This window comes from Branchiostoma belcheri, unplaced genomic scaffold (assembly GCF_001625305.1).
Source record: "Branchiostoma belcheri isolate BF01 breed outbred unplaced genomic scaffold, Haploidv18h27 scaffold19, whole genome shotgun sequence".
NCBI lineage: Eukaryota > Metazoa > Chordata > Leptocardii > Amphioxiformes > Branchiostomatidae > Branchiostoma > Branchiostoma belcheri.
The window spans coordinates 709,331-729,522 of NW_017803379.1; the positions used below are offsets into that span (position 1 = coordinate 709,331).

At 38.9% G+C, this 20,192-nt stretch overlaps 1 protein-coding gene across 1 annotated transcript; it reads right to left on the reverse strand.

The window, feature by feature from the left end:
* Positions 1-347: 347 nt before the first annotated feature.
* On the reverse strand, positions 348-14,246 carry LOC109467864 (rho guanine nucleotide exchange factor 17-like). The gene is made up of 23 exons (XM_019765971.1): positions 14,169-14,246; positions 11,257-11,439; positions 10,897-11,013; positions 10,163-10,255; positions 9,086-9,268; positions 8,732-8,782; positions 8,390-8,505; positions 7,996-8,081; positions 7,725-7,843; positions 7,320-7,444; positions 6,940-7,031; positions 6,660-6,733; positions 6,401-6,487; positions 6,051-6,160; positions 5,473-5,657; positions 5,223-5,267; positions 4,668-4,923; positions 4,417-4,509; positions 4,170-4,237; positions 3,722-3,870; positions 3,136-3,310; positions 2,370-2,627; positions 348-1,965 (listed from the first exon to the last, which is right to left on the reverse strand). The coding sequence occupies exons 1-23, from the start codon at positions 14,241-14,243 to the stop codon at positions 1,787-1,789; spliced, it is 2,919 nt and encodes a 972-aa protein (XP_019621530.1). The 5' UTR covers positions 14,244-14,246; the 3' UTR covers positions 348-1,786.
* Positions 14,247-20,192: the final 5,946 nt, after the last annotated feature.

Below are 20,192 nucleotides of genomic sequence, written 5' to 3' on the forward strand. Positions count from 1 at the left end.
GGGGCCTAAACTCACGTCACTTTTTTCCCAGCACAAGAGCTACCTACCATCTAAATTTCATCACCATAGCATGTCTAGATCATGAGATATCAAAACCGGAAGTTCAGCTGCAGTACCATAACAAGCTGCTAGGGGGTCCAAAATCTAATCATTTTGAGGTCTCATCAAGACCTACCCACCTACCAAGTATCAAGACAATCCATCAAGGCCTTCTCAAGTTATCGTGTTTACAGACAGACAGACAGACAGACACACACACACACACACACATACACGAACGCCCCTGAAAACATAACCTTCTTGGCGAAGGTAATAACAATACCAAAGGGATGAGGCAAGTCAACATGAAGGCTGAATGTTTATTGTTCATAAGATAATCTTTAAAATTTGTTACAATGTATGGAAAGTTCCCAATAAAATGGCAAGAGATGTTCCAGTGTCATGTTTAACTTTAAAACAGTGGAAAGACTTTTGTAATAGAAAATTAAGTACTGATCCTTTATGGGGACTTCAATCCTATAGAGTAAAATATCATATGGCTATAAAACTATGGCATACTTACACAATATCCTCTTCTTTTAATCAACGTCAATTAAATACAAATCACTAAAGACATTTTACCTCAGATAGCTAGGCCATCATGACAAGGCAAGATAGCCAAATACATGAATAATCTTTGTGGTCTCCTATACATACTCATGCAGTTCATAATATGAATTACATATTTTTTATCAAGGTACACAAGCCTATATATTCATAAACTTTATGGCATTTATAATGACAAGTTTGAAACCTTTTATTTCTGCACTGTATTTCTACTTTCCTTGTACAAAAAGAAACTTTCCTATCTTTTAATCAAATTGTTTATAAAATATCAGATTTCGAGTAAAAAAATTAGTCGGAGGGAAAAATTCACTGTTTACTTATGGTACCACTGTACACAGCTAAGACTCATATCTTTAGAACATACATAACATTCCTATTATAACAATTGGCACAAGATACAACAGAGTATTTATAATGGTCAATACAAAGACATAATTACTGTACTACACTTCATACAGCCACTTTGAACTCATTTTCGAAATATAAGGGATTGGTCATTTCTTTTTCTTTACAGTGAATTTCAAAAGCAGCTTTAATTTCTGCAAAGCAAAAACTGTTGCCTTTATAAGTTGTTCTCTACATGTATGGCTTACTACCAGAACATGTCTTTCTTTCTGTGCATAACAGAGTCCAACACACTGGTACAGATGTAAGTGTTGGCTGTGCCACCTTGTGCAAAATCCCACATTTGCCCAACAATCTTATAATTCTGATATTCTCTCAAAGCTTCATTCACATCATCAACATCAAAATACTGTTTGGAAAAAACATCACATTCAAATACCATTCTTTGAAAGATGGGACTTTCTGTGTTTAAAAGTCACTCAGCGCCCCATCCCATTTCAGACTTATAAAACACACTAAGTGAGAAGCCATGTACCATTATATATGCTATGATATTACAGAAAATGTAAAATTGGTGCATTATGTTTCGCACAGATGCCTCTGTGCTAAGTAAGTACAAAATTCATCCTTCTTGTAAAAATAATCATATACATTAACAGTGGATTTATGAGAAGTTACTTTACACAAGTGTTCTTAACATTATCATAATAATATATGTTTTACTGAGGCAACAATTAAAATAGGCATCGATATCTAATTCCTATATAAGGATTTTTACATACATTTCATTTGTTGGGGTGTATAAAATATGATACATGTGTGTAGAAGTGCTCGGCTACACCTGCCAGAGTAGTAAGTGGTTGGTGCTGTCGTCACGCCCGGCAGTGTCGGAGGGGAAACTGAGATGGAAGTCTTCGTAACCGTCGCCGCCGCTGATCACTAACATTGACAGCGCCGGGGTGACGGGGCTGACCTCAGCCTGGGAACGCCAGCTGCCGCCACTTTTCAACGACCCTAAAAACAACAAGGCAATTTCTGTAAGCCTTGGGCTTTCAGCTTAAGTCCTTAAATTATACCTTTTAAATGAAAATCTTGATTGTCAATTACAATTTCTAAGATTTGGTTTCGACTTCTGGTTCACCGATTTTCAAATTAGTATTACCTTTACTAATTAGAATCCATTAATACCTTTTATTTCATTACCAATAGAATTATAATTCTTCACCCTAAAAACATTTTTATATTCATACTAGAAAAATACACACACATACACTGATACACCACCAGACAAAAGTAGAGAATAAACTGTACTTTGCTGATGAAGGATAAAGTGACTGTATGAAATTTGAGTAAGCTGGGCCTATAACTTCTGTGTCAGAAAAACAGTTTTACTTAGCACAATAACAAACTCTGCTTACCCATGATGACATTACCCATCCTTTTCGTTGCGGTCAGCTCGACGGCGGTGAGGAAGCGTACATGTCCGGTGTGTCCGTGCGAGGACCCCAGCACGGTGGGGACGTGGCGTAGACTGGTGGTGTTGGTGGTGATGTGGGGGAGGGGGACGGTCACCACCACCCCTGCACTGGTCCCCACCCACAGCAGGTCCTTACACGCCAGCAGGGCCGTGATCCTGAGACAGGCTGCCTTGTGCTGACGGATGATCGCATCCGAACCTTCCGGAAGAAATTATACATTATCAGAGAGTGCTTTTTTGACTATGGATGTGTATGTGTATTTGAATGTGTATAAGTATGCTTACATATGTGTATGTGTATGTGTATGTCACAATGTGTATGTGTGTATGTGTATGTGTATGTGTATGTGTATGTGTATGTGTATGTGTATGTGTATGTGTATGAATGAAGCATATGGATTTTTCAGAGTTGTCAAAATGTCTAAAACATTCTTCTTTGTCTAAAACATTCTTTGAATTGTCAGTCCATGAACTTTGTCTCACCCTTTCAGCACTACAGTTAAATTCAGTATGTGTACATGTTTAACAATTTTCCATGTTCACTTCTGTGTCATACAGTCATGTACAATAGGTACAAAGATTTCTGTGAAGAAATGTACTGCCCAGTAAACCTACAGTACTTCCTGAACACATCTATAAGCGTATCACGTTCTACAAAAACACTAGAGTATCCCAGAATCATTGAAGAGACCAGTCAACAGCCCCACCTGCCAGCATCTTGTGAACTGCAGGAGCGACGTCCACCTCCAGCAGGAGTGAGTATGACGTGGCGTGGAACAGGCGCAGCTGTGCAGACCCCAGCAGGGACACCCACACACCCAGACCCATGCTCACGATACAGTTAATCACACGGCTGCTGTCATCAGTCACCTCATAGGAGTGCTGCAAGGGGAAAAGGTTTTTATTTCCTTGTACAGTAGAAGAGTAGCCTGTGAAACCCAAGCTCCGGAGGGCTCCCTACATAGTCCGCGGACTAACTAGGGAGCCAGCGAAAAGCGAGGTTCAGTCAGGCTAAGTAGAAGAGGATCATGTTTTCACTTGAAAAAAGTCAGTACAGCTGTGAAAAGAAAAAGTGCACTAAAAATTAAAATTTCTTTCTCTTTGCTGCCATTGTGGAAAACTTTTTAGTCTGTGACGGAACCTATAATATGCTGATTTAACAGTACAAGAGTACCTATAGAAAGAGCAACAACTTATACTGTGTTTGGGAGCCTTTGATACAACTTCAACATCAATAGACAATGTAAAATTGGCTCCATATTTGAGGTGTCACAAAAAAAGAGCAATGAGTACCTCCACAGTTAGAGAAGTTGTGTTCATGATCATGATGTTGTTCTGACATCCACACCAGACCCTCCCTGCCACAGCCAGCATACGTGTGATGGGACTGTTCACATTACCTATGGTCAGGGTGATGGGCTGCTGCAGGTCCCAACCACAACCTGGGAGACAACCAGTTATCATGATGGTAAATATACATCAACAACCTGGGGAACAACCAGTTATCATGGTAAAAAAAAAAGCAATCAGATATAGCAGACTTCATACAGAAACTGCAGTGTGGAAACACACATACATATATATATATACACACACACAGGCAAGCCCAAAACAATACTTCACAATGTTGTTGTTTGTCCATACAAATGTATAACAAGTACAAAATTTCAAAGATGATACAGTTAAATTAAGGGAAATGTATTGAGATACAAACAACTACATGTAATTCTATGATTCTTACCTGGCTCCCTTCGATACACAACCATGTCACCATTGGCTAAGGACACAAACACTTTGTTGTCCAGATACCTGCATTTTAAACAACAAAAACAAGAACACACATTACATACATTATGAAAACCTCATGACATCAAGCTGTATCATGCTGCAAAACTTATCTATTTTGTGTAGTAACTGTTCTTGAGCTAAATTTCTTAACTTCCAAGAGAGCAAGTTTTGCATACATTGCATATAAGTATGCCACTTACAGAATGTCCTGTACAGCTGCAGTGTGCTGCAACTTGGTTCTGTTTTTGCTCTTCCTGATGTTCTCTGGATCCCCACACTGGTAGATGTGGATACTGCAAACAAGATTCAAACAAGTGTTAAAATCTAGTTAGTAAGTTTCATCAGGTTGGACATATACTGGAAATATTTTCCTACGTCTTTATGTGAACTGTCAAACATGAATAATCATAGTGTCCTCTATCTGTAAAGACCATTATGACAGCCTCCTCACCACCCATCCTCTGTCCCCAGCCACATGGTGTTGTGAGCAGCACTAGGAGACACCAGTAGGTCCTCTAGGCTCCCCTGCACCGCCGTGCCGAAACTCGTCTTCCTGAAGGCGAATCCCTCCCCGAGAGCCGCCTGGCGAGATTTCTCGTCTTCTCCCTCCTCCCGCAGCTGCACCTCCTGCTTCTGTTTGTCTGTCATCTCCGTCCACACGTCGTGGGTCTTCTTGTTGTCGGCTTCCTTTGTGTCATCTTCTGTATCTGAAGGAGTGTAGAAACACAGGGATAAGCTCTATAGAACAGAACAAACTGTAACAATAGCAGAACTCCTAATGTATACAATAAAGTAATTAGCACAATATAATATCACTAGTCTAAAAAGGGCAAATTTCTGTCACTTTCACAAAAAATAGCTGCTAGATGTATGACAAGAGTTTAGTTGTGACTGAAAAAACAGCATATTTTAATCACATATTCTACAAATTCCTTGTTTGTATTCACATGGCAGGTATTTATTGTCAACTCAGCCTCAGAATCTGCATCTAATTCTTGCCACTCACCTGAGTCGCTTTCTTCAGAGATCACTAGTGCATGTCTCTTGTTCCCTAATGGACAAAAGGAGAACTGGTCAGGAAACATTCTATTCCACTTCATCAGCCATCAGTGATCTTAAAAAAATACACAGTCACACATGTACTGTATGTATCCAGTTTTCCATTAATTCATTACTTCCTCATTCATCTATCCATTCACGTCAATCAATCAATCAATCAATCACTGAATCAATCACTGAATCAATCCCTGAATCACCTGTAGCGACTTGTTGATGGGACAGGAATGGTGATAGTGAGGGTTGTGTGCGGATGGGGGGGATGGTGTTCTTGTTAGTCGGGGAGGACACCTCCTCATCACTGCTGTCTGAGTTCCCACCTTTAGACTCCTGCTGCTTGTCCTTCTTGGCTGCAGCTTTGGGCGCCTCATCTGTACTTGTCGTTCTGTAAAAAAAAATCAGTTAGATTTAACATACTTCAAATTTTAACCTTTAATACATGTCAACAATGTTTAGATAAACATCTCAACTTAAGGACACACTTTCGAACAACATTAAGCCCTATAGTTTTCCACCTATTTCAACTTTCAGAACTCCATAACAAAAATCTGCAAAAGATAAGTGACTAGAGGCATTACAAGCTCTCCATGTCAATAGAATACTGCATGGGAAACAAATACCTAAAAGTATACACTGTAAGTATACACAAGATACTCAATGGGTAAAATAGATATGCAATACAATGCTTATGGAAGACTGCAGTCACTGAGCACTTTATAGTTTAATACTTAACATTTTCCTGATATAAAAAGAATGACTTGGTAATTTGAGTACCCACCTCTTGGCCCCGTTGATGGCAGGAACAGCAGTGATACAGAAGATGCGAGCGGAACACACCGAGATGCATGCAGCAAGGCTCGGGTCTTTCCCCATGCTTAACAGGCAAACCTGGTGTAAAACACAGCACACTGTTAACAACCGTTATTACATGTCAATTATATGTCATAATATATCATATGAATAGTGAATACAGTGGATTACATGTCATAATCTGAGAAAAGGTGACAAGATAATAATTTGAAAATAAAAATCATGCATGAAATGCTCAAGAATAAAAAGCTTTTGAAAGAGAGTGGGATGAGATACAGGTAAGATCTGATCGAGAGATCTGTAGAAAGGTACACTTGCCTGTCCCACATAACCATCACTGTTACAGATCCACACAAAACGGTTCGTTCCAGTCACACTGCTCAGGCTTGGAGACGCACAGGAAAACTGGGAAACAAAACACAGCTTTTGTAACAGATATAATCATACGTTGTCACTCTCTATATCTAAATGTTATTATTCTGAGTAACATATATTACGAAAACTTTTCTACTTTTGGTAAAAGTAAGTAAAAGTGAAAGTAAATAAATATGTATCAGACAATCTGTACATTGCTTACCTGCATACCACTGCGTGTCTTCATGATGGGGATAGGCTTTAGGAATACAGGGTCCCAGCACTGCTTAGATGAAGCTGAAAAAAAAAATTAAGGTATTTAATATTTATTATATGATTGTACTGTTTTTGGAAACTCACAAACATTTTTCTACACAGGACTTAATGCAGCAGTAGATTCATGGCTCGTATAACAACTCCACTGATGCATGCTACACCTAAAAGGAGAAGGTGTATCCTGCACAAATTGACATGTACAGAGTATGTTGGACATTGGGACATACCTAGCTTCTGCTTGGCATCGGAAAATGCAGTCTCCCATGATGACTTTGCCTCTGGTGTGCCAAAGATATAGATGAAGTTCTCCATGCCTTCACTGTAAATGAATCACCACAACAAAGGTTAGCCTCACAGGGATACAGAAACCTGGCTTGCCTTTGAAAAAGACCTTATGATGCAGTCCCTTTGTTACCCACTAGGGGGCACCTGTCTACTAGGTAAAAATTTACAAACACATTATGGGTCCCTCAAAAAGGATGCTTATGAAGTGGCCAACTGTATCACAAAAGAAAAAGCACTGCCTACTTATGGTGCAGTCCCTTTATGGACAACTAGGTGGCGCAAGTGTACAAAGCAAAGGTTTAACAGTGCATTCTGTACTTACAGGGAAGAAGTGGTGAGCTCCAGTTTGGTGTTGGCGTGTGTCTTCATGGTGAGCTGTAAGGCCTGCTTCTCCTGCAGCTGTTTCTCTGCCACTTCCAGCAAGTCATGCAGAAGTTCTGTCAGGGTCTGTAAAACAAAAATAAATACATTTTCTCTCAAGGAGTCATCAGAAGTCTAATAAGAATTTTGAGTTAAAGTCGAACAAAATGATAGCAAAGCCATGCCAATTGATTTTCATAGTTTACAGACATTATGAAGCAAAAAGTGAAAATGGGTCTGTGAAAAAACTTTCCTCTGCCTACATTCACTACATGAAACCCTGTGTGCACCCTGCACCCAACTCAGCTCAGCAACATTTTTCTTTAAGTCCAAGAGCAGACAAACTAAGAGAAAACTGATGTCTGACCTGGTGAGGAGAGTTGAGTGAGTCGGCCATGTTGACCATCTCCCTGATAGCTGACAGGTCCTCCTCTAACTTCTGTATACTGTGTTCCAGGTTCACACGGCTGCTGCCAACTGCCTCACCTGGTGACGGAACGAATAAAGGAAGAAAAACACCAAACAAGGAGTCATCTTTTTGTACTTTAGTCAATCTTAAAAGTAGAGGTATACATGTATAATATACAATAAGCAATCGAAATCTGATGCAAAATTATCCCATACAAAAAGAACGTTACCTTTGATGACCTCTATTTGGTCCAAGGACAGTTTCCACAGAACCTTATACTTGCTGCCAGTGTCAATGTTACTGCTCATGGAAAACCTGTACAGGAAATAATGGGTATGATTTAAGGTACAGAAAGTGGATGTACAATTTTTAATATACCAGTAGCTTTGTAGTTAGTTGAACATACCAAAAGTTTCTCAACTGAATACTAATCTAAAGTAAAATGTCATACCAGAAGAAAGCAAGTGCCTTCCACTACTCATCAGTTCCATTAATGTTATAAAAATGCCCCTTTGTAGACGATTTCAACACAGTTTCTATACAAATTACTATGGAGAACATGTGCAACTGATTCCGATGTTTTTACTGTAAGGCAACATGTTTGCGAAGTTTGATAGACTTACAGGTTCATGGAGCTCCTCCTGAGAGACCCAGTCCTCCTCTTGTATGTTGTACAGATGAGCAGGTCTGAGAACAGGAACAGACTCCTCTCCTTCTTACTACCAGGCTGGCCCTTTTGCTGGAACATAGGACATAGGAACAGACATTGTCTTTCATGTATACTCCAACAGCTATAATGGCTTCAATACCACAACAGAACCTTCTGGTTGTAATGTTCCCTTTCCTTTCATTCATTACAACAGATATCCCTTTGTTATGCAATAACTTCTTTATGTAATAAATTGTTAAACTGAATGGATTTTCGAAGAACGGAAGAACTATAAAATGACAACTGAATGACTTACCATCTCATATATAATGTCTTGGTGAATGAATCTCCGATGGGTTGCAACAAGCTGAAATGACAAACAGATTACATTATAGTTAATTGAAACACATTGGTGAGAACTTGTGGGAGGTGGGAGACAATGAGAACTTGTGGGAGGTGGGAGACAATTTCAGTAAGATCAGAACCCACATAAAATGTCTTCATGACTTCAAGTACTAGTTAAAAAGGCCACTGGAAATTCTATATTTTTTGTTAAAGTTGCAACAAGGCTATGAATGATCCCACTCCAATGGACTTATCAGAAAAAAATGATGCTATATCATGACACTAGTTATTCAGAGACAGTACAAGGTATGTGAGAAATACGTACCTCGCCCTCCCCCACCCCCTCGATGAGCCCCTCCAGCTCCCTGAGCAGCTGCATGTGTCTCTCCATCTCCTCCACCTCCTGCTCCCCTCGGTTCATCCTCTCTGCCAGGGTACGGATCTCCTCCTGAGCCAGTCTCAGGCTGCTGTAGTCAGGGTGGTCCTCTGGCGTGTGCTTCAACAGGTCCTGGAATGGCAAACTCACTTGTCATTTCAACCAGTGCAGCCTATGCCTAAAATGCTGCAAACTAAACTGTCGAACACAACTACTATTTTGAAGAGCCACGCTAATTCTGGCCATCTCTCAGCCTTCCACAATGATAAATATTAACAAAATCTTCAGCAAATGATTCTCTAGACCCTTTCTCTTTTGAGTATGAAGATTTATTGTGAAATCCTTACCTGCCAACGCTCACACCTGTGTAGTACAATCTACAGAAATTAATATCTGATTCACAAAAAGGAAGTTAGAGGAATTTTGGCCTGGATACTGTTATGTTTGTTGAGGGAGACATTGTAGTAAGTGTTAGCTTACCCAAACATTGGTTTTCCTAGGGGAAGACCTGAAGGGGAACATTCATTAGAAACTAGGGTGGGAGGATCTAAAATCTTCCATACAAGGGATCGCAGAGGCTTTAATAGTCCCAGGTGGTGAGTTGGAGGGTAAAAAAAACAAAATTGGGAAACAGAATAATCTTATTAGTAGTACAGAATTGTGGGTAAGTACAGTAGACCATCTTGTTTTCATTTCTGCGGTATTCCAGTGCATCAACCTGCATTTCTTCCATGGAGTGCTAGGTGGCTCTAATGTGCTAGGCAGTACAGTCGTCCCGGACTACAAACCAAAATACAATCAACTGTGACAAGAAGCCCATACGTCTGTTTGTACTACAGCAAAGAAATTAAATTTTTCTCTTCTCTTCTTACGTTTCTAATTCTTATGTTCATTGATACAGCAAAAACCTTCAAATCGCTGCTTTGTACATTTTGTGTATTAATATTCTTTTTTTGTTAATTAAATGCCTGACTCTCAACAAGTGGAAGTCTGACACTGAAGTATGGTTATGTTGTAGTTTTGTACCTTTATCAGCAGCTCATAGCGAGGAATCCTCTGTACAGGTTTGATCATCAGGTCAGCCAAACCCTGCTTCTCCTTGTTCTCACGGACACATTGCTGAAACAGAGTCAATGCTTTACTTAAACTTTCACACTTAAACGAATGAGAACTGTGAAAGAAGATTTGGAGTCACCTAGAGCTGTGTACCGGTACGCAGTACCGATACTGTACCGGAAAAATTGATTAGGTACAGGTCCAAAATACCTAATCCCTCAGTACCGGTACTGTACCTAAACAATTTTACACTAATTTTATGCCTATTTGTGACCTCAAATGTGTAAATAGCTGGTCCACAATGGGTCCCTGTGTAAGGACAGTGTGTTCATGAAAACAAAAACAACTTAGTTTTGCCTATATTTTATCTGAGCATTCGCCATAAACAAAGAATAAACCTTAACTATCAAGTTTATTTATGTTTTTTTTTTGTTATTGAAGGAGTTCAGAAGAGCATATAAATTGGTCGAATTGTTCAGGTACAGGTTCAGGTCCGGACCTGTACCTAAACCTGTGTACCTGTACCTGTACCTGTACCTAAAATTTGTTTAGGTACACAGCTCTAGAGTCACCATATGTACATGTAATATGTAACTTTGGGGTATAAAATCTGCACAACTTATCTATTTCAGCATGGAAAAGGTTAATATGCCTTTTGTAATTCCATAGACATAATGTAGTTTCTCTCAAACATTGCCACTTACCTCTATGAACTTGCTGAAGACAGGCTTGGCCTGCTCGGCCATCCGTACTGCTGCCTTCGCTGTCAGGAAGTTGTTGATGTAGGCTCTGTACGACTCCACCAACAAGTCTTTGGTGAACTGGACATCAAAAGAGACTCAACACATCAGTCTAACATATCATAGAGGAGACTGACGACGTTCATACATGTAGGTATGCAAGTTCTGATAGACAACTTCAAGTCAAATCTACGACGTCTCCACAAGTTAGCCTACTATGTGGTAACTGTGGTTTAATTAGGAGGTATCCTAGCCTCCCACTCAGTTCTTAACCACTTAGGCAGCCGGCCAAGTATTTTGTAAATTGCTGGAAATGACGCGTACCGTGTTGACGATGATGTCCCCGATCTTCTGCCTGGGGTGCCAGGAGCGCGTGCGGTTGGTGATCTGCTCCAGGAAGTGCTGGTGGTGCTCCAGGATCTCCGGGATCTGGTAGAAGATCTTGTCCACCAGCTCCGACTCGCAGATCCCCGCATTTTCCGGCCTCTTCAGTGGCTTCAGGTAACCCTGCAATTTTCAAGGACAACGTCGATATGTCACAGACTGACTTAGAAGAAAAGTACATGTATATAAAAGCCTTTAAGAGTTGCTCTTGAAAATTCTAAGTGTATGACTTGGCTTCCTTTAGATTTGTAGATACAGGCTTGTGTTGTAATCACAATCCACTCAATACCCCCAGAATTTTCTAAGACAACATTGCTATGTCATAAATAGACTTGGATGTAAGTACGGATTTCCAGAGATTCTAAATACAAATCTAAATAGGAAGAATGACTTGGCTTCCTTCAGGATTCCAGATGTACCATCCTTCCCTCCAAGAAAAGGTGAAGGTAAGCCTATAGAAAGAATGGTCCATGCATGTCATCACTGGTGCAAGCTTGTGGTCCATACATGTCATCAGGTTCCACATAGCTTCCCAGTAAAAACGTCATTTCAAATAAAGTGCTTGCAAAACGGCATGGTCGGCAAATTTCTTGAACATGACCTACCATGCCAATTAAATCAATTTTTGCTTTTCTTCAGTAATTCTACCATCCACGTCTTCCTGCGGATTTTTACCCTCCTGGTTGGGTCACAAATGCCAAGGCATAGAGAGAGTGATGACAAATTGTTTCCGAACTACAACAAAGTCTGCTATTCAAAAAAGGGAGACCAAAACTGTCTCTTTTCTACAGGGTCAAGTTGTGTTAACCAGATTTTGTAAGAATTCATTCATCTCTGGGTAACCAAAACTCTCCTAATAACTCTCCTAAAAACCAACAGGTATCATCATACTTGGTTGACCTTAGTAGCCCATAAAACATTATGATAGAACTAGTACTTAAGCTTTGGTTCAAAGTTATTGCATTATACATTTTGTAGATGCACCATTTTTTTTCAATACCTTGATACCTGTAACTGTCAATATGTTTGCAAGGATTAACTATCAAGAAGCAATCTAATTTGTAGGGCTTTATTTACTAGCTAATTTGTGTTCACATTTCTATCAACTTAGATTAAAATCTAGCATTTTATTCAAAGTTGACAGCTTTCTATTGTCAAAATAACTCTCATTTTACAGTATATCATGGACGATAGCCAATGTACTTTTGCATGGCAGACCTTCAGCCATTAGTTTATAATTGTTCTTATATTTCTGGCTGAATGCCCTGGGAGACATGTGTACACTGAAGGTTGGAATGCAGGTTCTGTTATAGCATCTAATTGGGGGCAACCTGTGACATGTTTCCCTTTAACTCCTGAAGTGCAAATGACAGCATGGACAGGTGGACAACAGACTTGGCTGTACAATTCATCACTTTTGACAAACCACAAAAATGCTTAATTTCTACATCTGTGCACTGCCACACAGATCTTCAAAATACATGTAATGTGTTTGTTTTAGCTCCTTTGGAAACCAGAGCCTGAAAAATTACAAGGGAAGTAACAGCAATAAGATATTAAAAGATAGTTTAAACTATGCATCGCAGACTAATATATGGGAGATAAGACTGCATTTTTCCATAGCACAAGAAGAATAGTACTTAAAGACAGTTTCAAAAGTGACTACTACATATCTATCAGCCACATATTGCATAAAACTTGTTTTTATTATTACGGAATCTTTTTGCTGTTTGTCGAGAGTTTCAGAGGAACAACATTGTTTAAATAGTTGGACTGTTGACGTACATTAGGTGGCACTGTTCCCAAAAGCTGCAAGCTGGCAGGCAAGAATGTACTCTGACCCCATAAAACTCACTGATAAGCTTTTTATTTTCCACCTCCAGCAAACGACGCCACTTTTAAGATAAAAACCACAACTCTGATCCAGAAACAAGTACAATTCATTACTAGGTTAGTTCTACATGTCCTCCCAAACATTTTCCCTGGCTTAAAAATTTGGATCTGTTTTTCTCGAAAGTCTCCTTGTGAACTGGAGCAGGCGTCTTATCAGTCAGTGACCTTTCACTGTCTTGGTTTAATCAACTAGTAGGTACTTAAGGGGAGTTCCAAAACACTGAGGGGGAAGTTGCATCCTATGTCTCCCGCATTGTGTGTATTGTTGATATGACCATGAAGTATCAAAAGTTGTTGTTTTCCACCAATGTTTGTCATTGCTGTCGTCAATTTTATTGCATCCCACAGCTACAAAGTAGAATGATTGTCTTATTGTTTGTGACTTGGTATGATCTTGAGATAAATGCTTCTTAGATGTTCTTACGATATAGAACTTCCTTTGGAAATTTAGTTTATCCCAAAGCAAAATCTGTTGCTAACCCCATACATATACTTTTCACATGTATGGTTACATAACGTGTGGTTACATAACAAACAACACAAGACTTGCCTGCACCATATTTCTGTACCTACACAAGGCAAGATGCCAAACAAACTCATGACGTCTCTTTGTCTTACCTTCCAGCCCTTCCCATCTTATAGGCATCTTACGCATTAGACATAAGTGAGATCACTTTTAGTTTATGTTGATATGTTGATAAACACTTGAGAACATCCCACAACTACCACAGGTGACCCAGATTACAACTTGCCGTAAACAATTTGTATTAAGATTGGAAAGAAAGGCCCACTTCTACTTTGCAAGGAGTCTGGTAGTCCAGATTGTATTTTTGACAACTGACGGCTAACTTGTTTGTCCTGTGAGTGTCAGAGTTAATCTTTACACTTGACTTGATACAGAACATGGGTGAAGAAGTGGTATGAGATGTATACAGCTAGCCCTGGGCATCTGTACTCACCTCGATCAGTGCTTGTAGGCCATCTACATACGAGCGTTCTGTCTCCAGTAGATTCTGAGCGACATGCTTTCTCATGTCCTGAAATAGGACAAAATAAATTGAGCATGAAAATAAACATTGCAACAATTCATAAAGAGTCATCATTAGTGTAAATACCATCAGCTTTTCTCATAAACCAGTAACTTGCAAAACAGAAACTTTAGATGAAAATAGAAAATAGTTAACGTTAATAGATTATATTATGGTGACCAAATTTGAAGGCTAATTAGCCGCTAATAGAAGCATAACTGCAGTGACACTTGTCATATTGCCAAACAAATGTCATAATTATTGACACAATAACAATAGAAAGGCCTTCACCAGTCACAGGGTAAAATTCATCTTTCTGTAAGCAAAAATCATCAAGCTAGAGGTCTTGACTTCAGCCTTGTGAATGTTGAGTGCATGCCTTGGCATTTTCGCAACCTGTTAAGAACCCATTCTACATAAAGCAAGCACGTCTTCTGTCAACATCACGGCTCCAAATTGGTGCAGGTTTACAGACAATTCAGCAAGATGCAGTCTACATACCATATTTCTTCTAATAAGGGTTTACAGCATTTGATTGTACTTGTTAGCATGCTCTAACGAACGGTATCAAAGGACCAAATGAGAACTTATTGGCAATTAATCAAGTTTCAAGTCAAACTGAATATTCAACGGAAAAAATATAGTACTTCTGGAACAGCTATGCAGATAAATCGTTTGACAAAAGTTGCATGTGGAATTACTGAAGGATATAGAAATGCAAGAAATTCTCACAATTGTCACCAATGTCACTTTTCTGGTGGCTGGGCCAACACTACGTCCTGCAGGTGGTGTAAATATTGAAAACCAAATGCCACAGGGAAATTAATTGGTAGGGCCTCGGAGTTGTGTTGCCTTATAAACATTTGTAGGAACTTGAATGGTCCTTTGATGTTCTAAATTAGTGCTGCGCTATTCTGTCTGGTTTTCTCATTGTCTGTATATGGCTAGGGGAACCCACATGATATAGTGTGTTTGGACTGGTTTGACAATGATGTACATGTAACTTTGCCATGGTGCTGGATGGTTAAGGTTCAAAGCTAAAAGTTGCCAGGTAAGTTCAAATTTGTATCTGGCATAAATATACACATGTGGATTTATAGGTCTGGCTCTTTTAGGTTAAACCAACTGCAGCAAACATGCTGGTTGTGACCTCCTATGGAAACAAGCTATAATTTTTTTCTTCCCCTTTTCATACTTCATATCCCATGATATACAGTACATTTTTGTTTGTAAAGGTGCTTGCGGACTTAGCAGGTTTAAAATGTCACAGTTCCCCTTGTCATATAGTTCACTTCTTGTGTTGTTATTTCTTGACTTTAGATATAATGTTATGTCAGAATTTATCTTTGAACATGTCATTTTAATCCTGATTCTGAAAGCAAGAAAGCATTTCTCAGGGAAGGTCATGGCAAAACTGATTACAGATTGTGTACAGGAAAGTTTATCAGCTTTCAATGGGACCTGGGACAAAGAGCTGTTGTACCTAGGATATCTTGAAATGAAAGAAAACTTGACATGTTTGTTTTTCTTAGTCAAGAAAGGGAATGTTTTCAATCATTTTTAGCACTGCTGAAAGTGTACGTATACAGTTTTTGCGATCACTATCACTGTGATTATGTAACTAAGAAAAAGCATTACATAACAGTAACACTAACATAGCATGATTCTTCCTGCAAGGCATTTCCTTCATAGGATTGACATGTATGTGCCGCCCTGTATCCTGCAGTTTGCAAGGGAGCTGCTAGGGGTCCAAAGTTCAACACCAGCAATACATGAATGTTTTTAATGTGAATTTCAAAGCAGGTGTACGGTGTACATGTGTACATACACACATTGTCTTGTGTTAAATGATACTTCATGAAAGTAGGGACTTAATTTTCCCAAATGAACTTTTTCAGCACAGGTCTGACAGTGGCAATGATTGACCCTAATTTTTTTTTTCATCTTCCTTTCATCATTTCAATATCTAGATGTTCCAAACGTTTGTTTGAGTACATCCTTTTCAGCATCTAAGGTTCAACTTCCCTTTTCTGAAACTTCTTGTAGGTCCAATCATACTAAGCCTTATTTCAAAGGTAACAAAAGTATTTTTCAAACCATTAATGAAGCAAAAGCAATCATCTACATCTGACCTTGTGTATAAATGTGTACATTTTTGTCATCGCTTAGACAGTGTCCATAATTCAGAGCGTGTTAGTGTAAGTATTCCATGGGGGCCGCTAGTCCTTGTCAGTAAAAGTAGACTGAGCTGCCTCTGTTTGGATTGGATCTGGATTAAAATTCTAGAGATAGTAGCTACATGTAGCATGTGTGCATGTGGGCTAGCCATCTGACAACATACTGAAAGTTATACTTCTACTAAGTTCTACAATTGAATGTTCCTACTTTGCCTCTTTATATAATGTGAAATCAATACATTTTCTTAGTTCAAGGACATTTTAAGTATTATAAAAGTTTATGCCAACATGAAAACAGGACAGAAGGCTATTTGCACAAAAGTCTCAAGCATCAAACAAAATTCAAAATGTCATCCAGCCTTGTAGTTTAGTTAATTTACATTAGGATAGACCTTCTGATTCCAAACAATCCTCTTGTGACCTCAATAGATTATGGTCCTGACAGGTCACAGAGTGAGACTACAGTACTACACATGTAGGGTCACATGTACCTACACATGTACAAACTGTAGTTATCATTTGGTCCTCTTGACAAGTGATTTTGCCTTGGCTTAAACAATGTTCTGGGTCAGTTGCTTGTGTATTGCACATCCTACAAGAGTGCTTCATTTCAGGACATCCTATCCTTCCACGGTATGGCACGTAAGACAGGATACAGGGTCCACCAACTAACCGTGATGGGAAGAGATCCAACGCCTGTTCTGTCCATATATACAGCAGTGCTGGACAGGCTCCAAATGTTGTTTCTTTCCGATTTCTCTGGCATGCCTTCCTGATAGCATGATTTAAACCCCTAAATCTCTTAACAACTTCTTTTGAGTGACCAATGCAAGCTGACCTTTAGAAAGGGGTGGGGGGTATTTTGATGACTGATTTCTTATACAATTTACTGATAACAATAGTATTTTTGCAGTTCACACCATACATGAATGGTTCATTCATAGCAATACACTCATCTATTTCAATCACCTGGTCCTGCAATGATACTTCAGGACTGAAGTGTATCATGTTGCACCATGACTTTTTGTTCCTCTTAGTCATTCAGAACTTCAACCCCTTTGAGTTCAACACACTCCAGAGCGTAAATACGAAACATCTGTGAGGGTACACGCAGTTGGATTAATATAATACAAATGTATTATTCAATACTGTAAGAGCGGTGCCAAGCAAAATTAGATTCTGTGAAGACCAGAGTGTGCGGGGTCAAGGTTTATTTCTCAGGGTCATGCTGGATCAACTGAGCTATGTTGTGTGACTGAGTTAAACTATAGGAATGTCATACCACATTTCCTGACACGTTTTGACATCAGTACATCACGAAAAACTTGACAAGTTAGTCACTACTTTCACTAGATCAAGACCAAATGTTCAATACAGTTTGTTAGGGTCTTTTGCAATTAATCAAATCATCGCAAATTCCACTAGGTTTTGATTCTGTTGATTTGTTAATTTACAGGCACTTTTATCAGTATGTCTATCACCTTTGGCTCTAGATGTGAATGTGCTAAGATGGAAAGTGGATTAAAACAGTGGCACAGAATAACATACCACCCATTGCCAGCTGGTCTTAAGCTTAAAATCACCCTCTCATGCCAAGAAAACAAATTGAGAGATACCATCATTCATAGATACATATGCCTATGATTATAGTATGAAAGAGAGATGACATCTTAATTATCTTTTGGCATCTTGGCAATGATAAACAAGATTCTTTTGAGTCAGAAATTACCACAACTGTTATCCACAATAGTTTATACACCAATGCAGCAAACTTGTCTGATATAGGTAATTTTGACCATTCTCCGCACTCATGTATATATTTGACTGTTCCCTGCACCAGTGCAGATATTCTAGAATAGTATTTCAGGTCCTGGATATCCCATGATAATTCAAGTATCAGCCCAAGGCTGGACCACCAGATTATCACTGAATCAACACTATCGCTGCCTAGGGTACAAGTCATATCACTCATGTAAAACAACATGTGCTCAACACATGTACAAGTTATATAGCAAAGGTTTGCCTACAAAAAAAAAACTGTTTGTGCAAATGCAGGTGTTCAAATGCAGCTTGCAATATTCATGATTGCCTAATTAGTTATTGCTAAATTTAATATCTCCATATTTTATTCCCTTGGGGAGTTTATGTAGTATTTATCCTTGGTGAACTTTCCCCACCACAATGTGGAGTTCAGGGTTGGTGGGAGAGTAGCAAGTTTGGGTAATCCCCTGGGTGTAAAGTGCAGGGTAAAGGTAGGTAAGGTCAGACTGGGCTGTTGACACCTGCCACCATTTGACAGGCCCTGATGAAAAGATAACCACATGTTATTGTGGCCTGGGAACTCATGCATATGAGGCCAAGAGTACAAGTATGCTTATGTCAAAAGCAATTGGGTGAAACTTTGCCAGATCATTGACTTTCAAAGGCCATATCCACAGTTCCCTTTGCTACTGTAAAAAGAACATTTTAATTTTGATGACAGTAAACTTCACTGATGATTTCACATGTTTGATAAATTTCTTAACAAAAATAGACAACGAGCAAATAAAATTTTAATTGTTTTCCACTATGCTAGCTAGTCAGCCTCCTCCTCATTTATCAGTACTTTTGCCAAAACCTTTACAACTACCAGGGAAGATGAAAATATTAGCTTATCAACTTATATCTAGTATTAATAACCTGCTTTGTACATGATGGAATTACATACTAGTACTATAAATGAGATTTTCCTTTGAAAATGATTTGAATAATGAGAATTTACTTCGTTATACATGTACTGTAATTACCAATATGTTTGAAGATATACCTGTTAACTGTCTACCTTATTTTTAATATCTGGAAGATGCAAAAATAGAATCAAACCAATGAAACAAGCAAGCCTTCAATATACTTCTCTTCCATCGTGAATAATCAACAATGTAGCCCATTATTAAGTCTGTTCCGTAACTTCGCCACGCGCCAGACCAAATTTGGTAATACTTCTGCGCCAAACAGTATACAAGCCTGCATCTGAGTTTGACAATGTGTTTTTGTGTGCACTGATATTATCCAACTGGGTTCCAAAGTACACAAATGTACCCTAACTAATCTAGCTGTGGGCACACTGCCAGATAGAATGATACACGGTTCATCTGAAATCAATTTTTTAAATCAATTATGGAAACCATTAAGGAGTTAATGCTAATTATCCAAAGCTTACTCAATGCTACCTGCAAAAATATGTAATTTAGATGATCTGGCAGAGCTAATCATGTTATATAATGGACATAAATGGCTCTTGTTTTTCTAACTCAGCAAGCTGAAAGCATTGGCCTACGTTTTCTATAAGTATAAATGCCCGCTATGTCGATGAATACTACAGGTGAAATTTTAACTGAACAATTAATACATTAGGTATGCAGCTTGATGTCTGAAAAAGTGAAATCATTCTGTATATACACCACAGGAAAACCCCACACTCCATAATTGAAAGGGGTGGAAAACACCACGGAATGAGTAAACAAGCTTTCAGTGCTCTTGAGTTGTGTTTAGTTAACCTGGCCCACAGGTTAGTTGGCCGCAATGCAAACAGTTGTCACTCCATGGGTCACTTGTACTTGCAGGTTACTGCAGAGAATTTGATATCTTACAGATTTTCACACTGCTTAAAAAATACAAAGAAAGGACAGTTCGTCATACGGTACTTGAAACCTTTTATGTCCATTTTGGTTGTACTAAACTGTGGAGTGACCCAGTAAGTTTTGAAGGATGGAAATCATGTAATAGCATCCGTCATTGT

Excerpts from the sequence above, each read along its gene's own strand:
- LOC109467864 (XM_019765971.1), bottom strand. The coding sequence starts at position 14,243 with ATGAGAAAGCATGTCGCTCAGAATCTACTGGAGACAGAACGCTCGTAT. Across the intron at positions 8,082-8,389 it reads AGGAGGAGCTCCATGAACCT|GTTTTCCATGAGCAGTAACA; the intron begins GTAAGTCTATCA and ends TTTCCTGTACAG. Across the intron at positions 6,488-6,659 it reads AGACACGCAGTGGTATGCAG|TTTTCCTGTGCGTCTCCAAG; the intron begins GTAAGCAATGTA and ends TTTGTTTCCCAG.